Here is a 12,534-nt window from a genome sequence, read left to right on the forward strand (position 1 = left end):
AGGGTGAAAAACAAATCTGCAGCTCTGCTCTGTTAATTTTTATATAAATGATTGTATAAAAATATATTTAAATATATCATTTTTATTTGTTACATTTATTTTTTATTTTTTTACACTTAATTTTTTTACACTTTTCAGTATTTTTTCAAAGTTTTTACATTTTTATTTTATTTATTTAATTATATCAAGCAGTCATTGTGAATTAATCTCACTATTACTGCTTGATAAATTAATCAATACATTTTTGGGTATTATTAGGCTGCTTCAAACTTAAGAACAGTCAATAATAACCTTAGTCACTGATCCTGCAGCATTTCAGGATCAGCTGTCACTCAGGCCTGGTTCACACCTGAACAATTTGTAGCGCGTTCAACGCTCGACGAACGCTCTACAAAACGCTCAAACATCTAAATCCCATTGTATTCAATGGGTCTGGTTCACACCTTGCCGTATTTCCACCCGTCCGAACGCGATACAAAACGGCCTACGCCCAAAGAAGTACATGTACTTCTTTGGGGCGTTTTGGTGTCGTGTTTCCATTGGGATACAGCCAAGTAGCCCTTGGAAACGGGCGTTTGTCGCGCGTTTTTTTTACAGCGAATCGCGGTAAAAACGCGAAACGCGCAACAAACGCGCATATTCAATACGCCTAGGTGTGAACCCAGCCTCAAGGTTTTCTGATCGTTCCAACAACGATCAGAAAACTGCAACATTCTTTGAAGAATAGAAACATTATGTTTCTATTGCTGAAAGTTTAAAAAATCAATTCAAAAAAGCTGGTATACATCGGGATTTCCCAATCTATACCAGCTGTCCGAGTGACTGCAAGAGCTGCAAATGCGACTCTGCTCTCACTCTCAGACACCCGATTCCTGAAAGGGATCGGGTGTCTGAAAAAGGTTAACTCTTTCATTAATGGATGCCTCTATACTGAGGCATCCATTAATGAATGGTAACTGCTGATTCTCAGCGGTTACCACCATTGTAGAACAGCAAATAACTGGTCATGTACAGTATACAGTTGTGTGAAAAAGTGTTGGCCCCCTTCCTGATTTTTCATTGTTTTGCACACTTTAATGTTTCAGATCATCAAACAAATTTAAATATTAGTCAAAGAAAGTAAACGCATCATGCAGTTTTTAAAGGAAGATTTGTATTATTAAGGGAAAACAAAATCCAAACCCACATGGCCCTGTGTGAAAAAGTGTTTGCCCCCTAAACATAATTACTGGTTGGGCCTGTCATGGATTGGGACTCACATGTATAAACTGGAGTCAGGTATGTGGACCCTTTCCACTGGCAGGGACACTTAGAGAAAAGGGTCCAAGCAGTGGAGGCTGACGACTCCCAGAGCTGGAGTACAAGCAGGGAACAGAGCAGATATGTGAATGAGGCAGTGGAAGTCAGCATAAGCTGGAAGTTCAAATACAAGGCAGGGTGCTGCAATGCTGATTAGGTGCCATGGGGTCCCCCAGGATGTGGAATCTAAGAGCCAGACAGTATTCACCAGGGCTCCTGATGGTGGAGATGGGCTTGGCTGCATGCTGACACCAGGTCACAATCCCTAGGACCACCCAACTCACCTAACAGGTATAGGGTACAAATCAAAGGTTAGATACAGGCTAAAGGCTTCCAGGGACAAAGTGAAGTACAGGACAGCCAGTAGACAGGGATTTCCAAGGACAAAAGCGAAGCACAGGGCAGCCTGTAGACAGGGATTTCCAAGGACAAAAGTGAAGCGCAAGGCAGACTGTAGACAGAGATTTCCAAGGACAAGCCAAAGGTTCGGTACACGAGAAAACTTCCAGGAATTCAGGGTAAATCACAAATGGGGGACTCGGCAACAAGCTTGGGAAAGCGTTGCTCAGGCAGCGTGCCGTTCGCTGCCCTGGGTTTAAATAGAGACCGGAAGAGAGAGGATCCACAGCATTTGCTATATGCAAACTGCACTGATTGGCCGAGAAGCTGCATAAGAAACAGCAGGAGAGGTCGGCCGACGCCTACAGCTTGCAGACAGGTGCAAGTGTGAGTCAGGTTTAGAGCGCATGTCTGGAGGACTACAAGCACCACCACAGCCCTACATGCCTGCAGAACCAGGGGTAAGAGGTATGTATATCCTTGTAGAACTACAAGTAACAGCTCAGCTGCAAGTCGGCAGCTGAACTGTGACAGGGCCACCCTTAGCAGCAAGAACTGCAATCAATCGTTTGCGATAACTTGCAGTGAGTCTGTTACAGCGCTGTGCAGGAATTTTGGTCCACTCATCTTTGCAGAATTGTTGTAATTCAGCCACATTGGAAGGTTTTTGAGCATGAACCGCCTTTTTAAGGTCATGCCACAGCATCTCAATAGGATTCAGGTCAGGACTTTGACTAGGCCACTCCAAAGTCTTTATTTTGTTTTTCTTCAGCCATTCAGAGGTGGACTTGCTGGTGTGTTTTGGAACATTGTCTTGCTGCAGAACCCAAGTTCGCTTCAGCTTGAGGTCACGAACAGATGGCCGCACATTATCCTTCAGGATTTTTTGGCAGACAGCAGAATTCATGGTTCCATTTATCACAGCAAGTCTTCCAGGTCCTGAAGCAGCAAAACAACCCCAGACCATATTTTACTGTTGGTATGATGATCTTTTTTTGAAATGCGGTGTTACTCTTACGCCAGATGTAATGGGACACACACCTTCAAAAAAGTTCAACTTTTGTCTCGTCAGTCCACAGAGTATTTTCCCAAAAGTCTTGGGGATCATCAAGATGTTTTGGAACTCTGCCATGCAGGCCATTTTTGCCCAGTCTCTCTCTTATGGTGGAGTCATGAACACTGACCTGAACTGAGGCAAGTGAGGCCTGTAGTTCTTTGGATGTTGTTGTGGGGTCTTTTGTGACCTCTTGGATGAGTCGTCGCTGCTCTCTTGGTAATTTTGGTTGGCCGCCCACTCCTGGGAACGTTCACCAGTGTTCCATGTTTTCGCCATTTGTGGATAATTGCTCTCACTGTGGTTCGCTGGAGTCCCAAAGCTTTAGAAATGGCTTTATAACCTTTTCCAGACTGATAGATCTCTATAACTTTCTTTCTAATTTGTTCCTGGATTTCTTTGGATCTCGGCATGATGTGTAGCTTTTGAGGATCTTTTGGTCAACTTCACTTTGTCAGTCAAGTCTTATTTAAGTGATTTCTTGATTGCAAACAGGTGTGGCTAGAGAAATTGAACTCAGGTGTGATAAACCAGAGTTAAGTTATGTTTTCAGTGAAAAGCACTCACCTCATAGTTCTCCTTTAAAAAAAAAAAATCTTGGATTCTTATGTGAATATTTTATTATTATATCACAGTGTAAGCATCACTAGAGGATTTCTAGTATTTACAAAAACCAGACCGGAGCCCATCGCTGGTATGTGAACTTAATGCCTTGATTTTTATGAATTATTGGGACTCTCTCTCTCTCTAGGCCACATAAGGCCTAATTTCTTAGATCCTGTTAATCCAGTAAAATAAAATATACAGGATTCAGTCCATTGTTGAGATCTAAAAAGTACATTGCCCAGTTCTAGAAATTCCAACGAGAAGTCTAATAAAAAGCCCATTATGTTCCACAATGCACAGTCCTTGGTATTCCTAGGCTCTTGTCACATCTGGGGTATCCCTCTAACAATTGAAATACACAGACTCTCTCCAGGGACTCACCAATTCTGAATTAGAAGGCACTGTCATATTTGTCACTCCTGCTCTTCGGTATTATTATTATACAGGATTTATATAGCGTATTATGACAACAAAATGTTGATCTTTATATGTGAGAGCTGCTGGCAGATTCATCATGACAATTCTGGAGGAGTAAGCTTAGACCTGCCCTCCCCATCTGAATGAATGCAGCATGCCTTAATGTCTATGTAAAGAGTTTCATTTAGCTGAGCGCTTGCACATTTCTTTGCCTGTATTTATAAAGTAGTCACTCATGCTGTGTAAACCCATTGTGCAATTTTAAATGCATGCTATCGATTATTTAAACTTCTGTGCCAGTGATTTTTTTAAAGTTTCATTTTTAGCTTTTATTTCTGCTATGAATGTTATTTTGGTTCGAGCTGTTGCTTTTTTTTCTGTTCCCCTCTAAGTCTGACTTTGTGAAGAGGCCACAAATAGACATTATGCCATGTCATGTTTTATTTTTATATATTTATCTTTATTAGGGAGACTGCAGATATTTCACTAGGACAGCTGATCTGACTCAACTGTTCTTTGAGGAAATCTTTGTAATTGAAGCCTGCATAGACAGAGACAGGACACAGAATGGTCCAGTATAGGATTCTCAAACCCTCCTTCTACCAAAAATGTGATAATTTTTTTGGTAAAGGTTATGTAAAGGCCAAACTTTCCTCGTACCATCCCCTACTCTAGCCAAAATGGAAAAAGTTTTGGGTAAAGATATACTTTCATTAAAGTCTAGCATGAAGCAGTGGTGAATCTCACATGATAAAACAATGCTCAAATCCTGTGCAATCAATCGCTACAAAATGCTCCAACATTGTATATGCGTAACTTAGGGAAACATTTGATCCTTCTTTTTAGTGATGGCTTGCCGTTCCTAAAGATGATTATTAACTTTAGTAGCATGATTAACCTACTAAGAAATCTCCTGTGTAGGTCTAGGCTTTTATAGTGGCTGCTACCAGGCACAAGTCTTAAACTGCCCATATACCTTAGGATTATCGTCCGATTTTCACATGCGATCGCGTTTTCGTCCAATAATCGCACGGTTGATGGTAAATGTACAACCGCATATACTGTGCAATCGTACCACTTTTGACTTTCCACCAGGTTAGATAACTACTGTCGAGTTGTACGGTTTTCGTAAGGTTGGTGGCGGTTTCATACGGCAAAAATCGTACGACGCACACAGGACATGTGCCGAACGAAAGAAAGCGGAAGTTGATGAATGAATCCTGGACAAGACAAGCATCCTTCTCTGTGCAATGGTATTTCCATGGACCATGCAATGAAACATGCCAGAGCTGCCCACCTGACCCCCAACGCAAATACAATATTATGTAAAATAACCCTCCAAATAAGATGTCCCCTGTGAATGCAATTGAACCCTGAGGATGTGTAGATTGTCAAATCATCCAGTTAATATGCCCGCTGCACCCTCCATCCTACCCCACTCTCCACCTTGAGTAAACGTGCTCTTGCCCCAATAACACTATGAGACGTCATGATGGCTTGCAAAGAGTGTTAAAAGTGACGCAAATGCACTACCTCTGAGTGTGCTCTGTTGTGGCCATGATCATGCCCAAGTGCTGTATACAATGAAATTATGAAACATGGCCACACATTACCTAACAATGCATGTGCATGCAACCTGTAATGTATGCACATTTTCCCTATTTCGAAATGACACAAATACGTTAAGTAGTATGAATGTTAATTACTTATGAAAAATAAAGGACCTGCAATTTATGGATCTCGTCCATGAGGGACCTTCGCATCTCCTGCATGTGATTGCAGATATCGTCCAGGATAGCGCAGCACAGCATGACCACTGCGCAAAGTCTTCAACGTGGGATGTTGTCCACCATGTGGTTGTCACTGTGAACTGTAAATGGATGAACATGTGTATGCCATCTGTAATGATGTCAGTTCTAGATCAGTACATACCAGAATGGGACCTTTCAGGTGGGTCAACCTCCTCCACGCTCAACACGTCAAGCACATTGTCTGCATCGTAAAAGGCATATACAAGGAATTGGATGAATAGGTAGGTTGCATGCGATGACACATTGATTGACCAGGACATACCAGAGGATCCTCCTTCTCCTCATCAACGCTTCATGTTCTGTAATAGAAGCAGACCATCACACATTTCATCAAAAGTACATACCAGAAGTGGTGGTGGTAGATGGGTCAACCTCCACCACACAAATGACGGCTCTTCTGTATCATCGCCATCACCATGGTCCCTAGTTGTTAGAGTCGGCGTGTCCCCCGTTCTGTCCCCGTCAGCAACTGTATGTGCGCTCTTCTCTGTGTTTCCTATAACAAAACACAATACTATACATTGTGAAGATACTACTCAGTATATGTGTAACATGCATCTCCAACTGCCTTTGATTGTCACATGTTAAAACATTATTAAAACATATGGCACATTACAAGTTACCCTGCATGATCGTGCGACCACAAAATGCAGGCAAATTGTATACCATCCTAGTCATCAATGGCACTGTCCCTATCACTGCTAAGCAAATATACACACACATGTCTGCATTCATAATCCTCTTGAACTACAAACTCATTTTGTGGAGTCCTCAGTCTCCATAGTCTCCTCTATGCTCATGGATGAGGCCCTTCTTTGTTGTTTTGGTGACTCTGTGGAACATTGAGCATGTTGCTGTGAAGTGGCTTGGTCCTCCATTTTCACACTCTGTTTCACAGCTTCGTAACAATCCGTTGGGACCACTATGAAAGGGCGTGGTCACACCATGCGGTCCTTCGATTGTTCATCAGACGCCGTCAGGAGTGTGTGTCATCCGAACCAACCAATTGATCGTCCGTAGGTAAGTGGATTTTGTCATGTCAGCATCCACAGTGACAGCGAGAACTTGTCATTCCTTCCTCACTTTTTGATCCTCTGTTTGGGACAACTATGGATAGCATTTTCATCCAAAGAGACAACATATTTATTATACAGTGGGGCAAAAAAGTATTTAGTCAGCCACCAATTGTGCAAGGCCCAAAACTGTTAGAAGTATGTAGTGATACTTCAAACATGTAGTATGTATGCACATTTTTCCGCATGCATTTGAAACACTTATTTTACGCTTTGTGCCACCTGATTGGTTCCTGCAACCTGCTTATCCCACACATGAATGATGGAAAAAGCAGAGCACAAGTAGACTTGCGGATAAAGAGAACTTATTTTTGCATATATTCAAATTTCTTGTCTTCCACGTTGTAGCTTGTTGACAAAGTGACGCAGGGCAACCATCATAAATTTTGGGGCACCTTACACAGCTTTAGGCCTGGGCCCCGCCTCCGCACCGTGCTGGACTCTGGGCTTGTTTATCAAACAAGTATTTTTAGTAGGGATGCACAGATACTTTTCGAGTACCAGTGCAGATACTTGGCATTTTCATGAGAACTACCAGGGTTGCAGCAGTTGCAGTTGGGACCTAGCTGTGGAGCTCCACCACTGTCCTGAAATCATTAGTCTGTATTGTTTTAGAAAAACTGTCACATTACAATAAACAAAAATGTATCAGCACTCGTACTTGTAAGTACTCGGCAAGTATCAGTACTCATACTCGCAAAACTGGTATCTGTGCATCCCTTTATTTATGAAAACAAAATCGTACATTAAAACAGAGATGTACTAATCCCAGGAGCTCTGTGTGCTCCTTACAAATGACAGCTGCCTCCTAATTTTTGAATTTTTCTCTAGTCTAGTCTTGTAGCTCAAAAGTATCGGTACTTGTCTAGTCAGTGCTGTAGAGTCCAGTTGTGGATATGCTGCATATTTTTTGTTCATGCCCCGCTCTCCAGGCTTTCTGGGATCAGGTTCATGGCCTGACTCAGAGATTTGTGGACAGCACGATCCCTCGGGACCCGGCCTTCTTTCGTCTACATCATAACTCTTTCCCTTTGAAAACCGACAATCGCTCTATTGTTTGACACCTGGTCAATGCTGCTTGTGCTTGCATCCTGGCCTTGTGGAAAAATCCTGCTCCTCCTACTGTGCAACACTGGCTTGCTTGTATTCATGATATTTGCATTATGGAGGACCTTTAAAAAGTTTTAACAAAAATACCACTGAAAAATTTAGGAACGGGAGGAGTTTATGTACGCCTCTACGCCCATGACGCTAACTCGTGCTTTGGGGGTGGGTTAATCCTTTACTCTGTCCTTTCCCCTTTTTGATACTTTTTCTTACCTTCTCTTTCTGTTCTTTTTCAGTCTCTTGTCGTTTCTTTTTCCCTTTCTGCCCTTTTCTGAGTACCATCCTTTATTTTTCTTTTCCGCTGATTTTGTTTTCCTGACTCATTGCTGTATTGCCCATGAACATTTATTCAACGAGTAGTTGGCTCCCCTCTCACTATATGGTGTTATTTACCCCACTATCCTTGCTGTAACAAGTATCGCTGAGCGGGTTGCATGGATGCCTTCTTTCTGTCTTCCATTGTTCTCCCATTTACCTGACTGTTCTGCGCTTTCATTTGTTTGTTTTTCTTCTATTTGTTGTTCATTTCTTTTTTTTAAATGCTTAAATAAAAAAATCAGTTATACTCCTCTGTTTCAATTAAACATCTACCAATGTATTCAATGTTAGTTACAAAGACTCAGATTGATGATAATGCCAATGTTCCCATAGCCACAATAAAAAAATATGATTATTATATTAATATTTAGGTGGTTGATTTAACAGATTCTGCATAAGATATAGATATAATAATCTAGATATAATACATTTTAATTCAACTTTTTTACCTTGTTTCTGTGAAGATTTCTACCAGTCCATCTCTTAAAACATCTGTCCAAATAATCTTGTCATATATTTTTTTGTAACAAAGTGTTTTTTGTTTTTTTCATGAAACAAACAAGACGTTTTACATAGGTTTTGGTGACAGGTATCATTCATACAGTGAAATATGATCAATAAAGAGCAAATTGGTTACAGGCACTATGTGATAGGATATCCGTGGTAAACAAAAGTAAAAGGAGGAATAAAAAAAGAAGAGGGGATAGGAAAAGAAAAGTAAAAGTCAGATAGAGAGTCCATCGGTGTAGGCATTATCGGTTTTAATTTAAGGTTGGTTCAAGAGGTCTGCAGTCAGTTCAAGAGGTCTGCAGCCTCGCGTCACCCAAGGAGCCTCTTATAGGTGTCTAAGAGAGTTTCCATATTCAATTCAGGGTGTTGGTATAAAATCCAGGGCTTCCAGACATTTAGAAACTTGGTATGGGACAATATTATGATAAATGAAAGATTATCCTGTATACTAATATTGTCTAGTCTCAGAGTGAATTCATGGTATGGGATGAGTTGTTTTTTCCAATTGCTTGCTAAGGTCGATTTGGGTGCAAGAAATATTTGATCTGCCAGAGAGCCCTAAAAATATATGATAATTATATTTATATTTAGGTGGTTGATTTAGGTGGGGTCTATATAGGGATGTGGGTATCAAATAGACAGGATAGTAAAACGGTAAATCCTAGTCCAAAAACGGGGCGCAAATGAACGAGTCCACCAAATGTGGAGCATATCTCTAGGAAAGGTGCACCCACGGAAACATGCAGTGGACGAGGTTGGAAATATTTTACCCAGACGGGTAGGGACTAGATACCAGCGAAAAAATACCTTATATGCCACCTCCATGTTAGTTACTTTAAGGGAGCATCGAGAAATATTTCTCCACACCCTTTCTCAATCGTCATCAGTCCAGTTTAGTTTGCTGTCTATGGCCCATTTAGCGGGGTAAGAGTGCAGATTAAGATGCGTCAGGGAGTTAAGTTTAGAGTATAAGATTGACACCAATTTGGGCCCACCAGAGGAGTAGAGTCATACATGTTCAAAACAAGTAAGTGGTTTATTCGGGGTACTTTTTTTGTAAGGAAGACACCCAATGTTGTATTTGTAATAGGGTTGCACAGATACCAAGTACAGTACTCGGTACAAGTACGAGTACATGTACTGATACTTTTGAGCTCCAAGACTACAGTAGAGAAGAATTTAAAAGTTAGGAGGCAGCTGTCATTTGTAAGGAGCACACGGAGTTCCTGGGATTTGTACATCTCCGTTTTAATGTATGGTTTTGTTTTTATAAATAAAAGGGATGCACAGATACCAGTTTTGCGAGTACGAGTACTGGTACTTGCCGAGTACTTACAAGTACGAGTTCTGATACATTTTTGTTTATTGTCATGTGACAGTTTTTCTAAAACAATAAGGACTAATGATTTCAGGACAGTGGTGGAGTGCCAGAGCTAGGTCCCAGCTGCAATCGCTGCAACCCTGGTAGTTCTCATGAAAATGCCAAGTATCTGCACTGGTACTCGAAAAGTATCTGTGCATCCCTAATTTGTAAAAATCGGAACAGTTCTGTATCGGGGATCTTTTTGTGTTCTTTAAGGTATGACCAGGTGAGGACAGAAGTATTGCAAAAGAAGTAGCCCGATGCCGCACCCATTTTCACTTCACCATTTAAATAGATCCGGGTTAGCATATGCAGGGGGCAATAAAGGCTGTCAAAGGACAGGGAGAAGGGGCAGGTAAGCCCACTGAATATTTCAGGGAATCATGTCATATATTTAAGCAAAGCTCAACTAGTGTGTTAATTTAGACAAAGGCATTGGCAATGTTTCTGATGTTGGTAAATAGACCGTTTACCTTCCAGATACCTATTACTTGGCAAATATCTCAAAATATAGTACTTGGCAAATATCTCAGGTGTGTTCTTTTTATCTTATTACAAGCCAGTGTTTAGTTTTCTAGTTCTAAAGTTTACAGACAAGGTTCTTTTGAGTTTGAAATTTACTTGTGACCTGATCTCTTTAAGTTCATACAAATTTTGTATGAAAAGTTCTGACAGATGTCACTGCACCTTGTCCAATCAGAGAATGCTTGTATTCATTGTTGAAAAAACAAATACTAGGCATTCTCAGAATGTCCTCTGTACCAAGTGAGTGACTTCCTGTGTTTTCGCAGCAGAGAGGAAGTTGCTCAACACAGCAACATACAGGACTCAGAACATCGCTATAAAGCACTGTTTTCGCTCCAGCCTCTACAGTGTTTTACAGGTATAAATATATTTACATTAGGCCAAGCATACAGAAACATTTATACCTGGAGTCCAGCTTTAGGGCATTGTATTTTTTCATAGTTATAGGTCTTTATCAAACACTGCTGTAAAGCATTCCGGAGCCATTTGCTTCTAGACTCTCATTCCACTGTTCATACATGTATATTATTTATAAATAGATAGTAAGAAGATGTCGGCTGTTTATATAGTTAGAGGAATAGTTGACTATGTTTAGATTAGGGGTCATCATACTTGTGGCACTAGCTAAGCAACGGTTATTTACTGTTTTCTTTTCAAGGATGCTCCTGTTAAAAAGAAAAGACCAGCAGTAAAAGAAGAAGATCTGAAAGGGGCAAGAACTAAACTTGGTCAACAAACTCCTATCAAGTCCAAAACATATCAAGTTATGAAAGAATGTGGTGAGTCTAAGTATGGTATTGTGCAAGATCACATTGAGAAATTTTATTTAGCCAGTTGCCGTCCGCCCATTGTAAAAACACGGCGGATTCTTCACAGCCGGTGGACTTACATGTGTATGTATGTTTTTCCCTACTCGCGCATGCCCCTTAGAAGAATCCTGCTGGGAATGTAAACAGCTAGTATCGCTTGTATGACAACATACAGGGTGCACGACATCCATTGCCGCGCCACTCTCAGCTGCTGTGCCCCCCTCTGCCATCGGTCCTGGGTTATCCCGGGCTCCGCTATCCCTCCTGCTGGCCTTGGACTAGTACACCAGCTGCCTATACTGAGAACGGAGGAGAGATCATCATTCTCCCACTGCTGAACTCTCCTGCTCTCTCTCTAAAGGCGGGAGCAATGTGTATTACATTACTTACGCCTTTAGCTGCTATTTCTCTGGCTGCTATGGCTATAGAAGAAGCTGGTGAAGCAGATCTCTGCTTCTTCAGCTTCTTTGGGGGTGCCAAAGTGACATTAGGGGTCCATAAAGAGGACCTGTCATTGTATATTACCTATCACATAGGGGGCTTGTTATCCCCCTTACATTTTTTTGGGGTGTTTATTTTTTTTTATATGAAACGTTCATTTTGTAAAAACTTTTTTACACTTAAAACAGGTCCTCCTTACACTTAAAACAGGTCCTCCTTATGCTAATAAGGAGGACCTGTTTTAAGTGTAAAAAAGTTTTTACAAAATGAACGTTTCATATAAAAAATTTTTTTTGATTTTTCAGCAATCACCGCTGCGGTACTTTGACTGACATTTATTCCATCATGCAACGCTGTACTAAAATTAATTTTGTACCATTTTTTAGGGACAGACAGAGCTTTCTTTTGGTGGTTTTAATTTTTTACTATATAATGAAAAAATAAAATTTTGAACAAAAAAACCTGTTTTCCCAACGTTATGTTATAAAACATTTATCGGCACCAAATTTTTGGGTAAAATACTAAAGATGGGGTCACTTTGGGTAAGCAGATTACAGTCCATGTACCCATTGCACTCCTGACCGCACGTCCAACAAAGTATCCTGGGTGCTCAGTAGTCGACGGATGGCCACCGTCAAAGTAATGCAGAAAAGAAATAGACACCGGCACTCCAATAGTAAATCGATTACGTCTATTTATTGACGTACATCAAAAGCAAAATAACACACTTAGTGCGACGTTTCGGGGACACACAGGAACCCCTTCATAAGTGTGTTATTTTGCTTTTGATGTACGTCAATAAATAGACGTAATCGATTTACTATTGGAGTGCCGGTGTCTATTTCTTTTCTGCATTACTTTG

At 40.9% G+C, this 12,534-nt stretch overlaps 1 protein-coding gene across 1 annotated transcript in view; it reads left to right on the forward strand.

Moving 5' to 3' along the window:
* MUSTN1 (musculoskeletal, embryonic nuclear protein 1) overlaps positions 1 to 12,534 on the forward strand; it is a 21,341-nt gene that overhangs the window by 873 nt on the left and 7,934 nt on the right. The window contains exon 2 of the mRNA XM_018561476.1: positions 11,081 to 11,201. Within this exon, the coding sequence (XP_018416978.1) occupies positions 11,081 to 11,201 (121 nt within the window). The remainder of the gene's footprint in view (positions 1 to 11,080; positions 11,202 to 12,534) is intronic.

The sequence above is a fragment of the Nanorana parkeri genome, unplaced genomic scaffold (assembly GCF_000935625.1).
Source record: "Nanorana parkeri isolate BGI_ZX_2015 unplaced genomic scaffold, ASM93562v1 scaffold526, whole genome shotgun sequence".
Lineage (NCBI taxonomy): Eukaryota > Metazoa > Chordata > Amphibia > Anura > Dicroglossidae > Nanorana > Nanorana parkeri.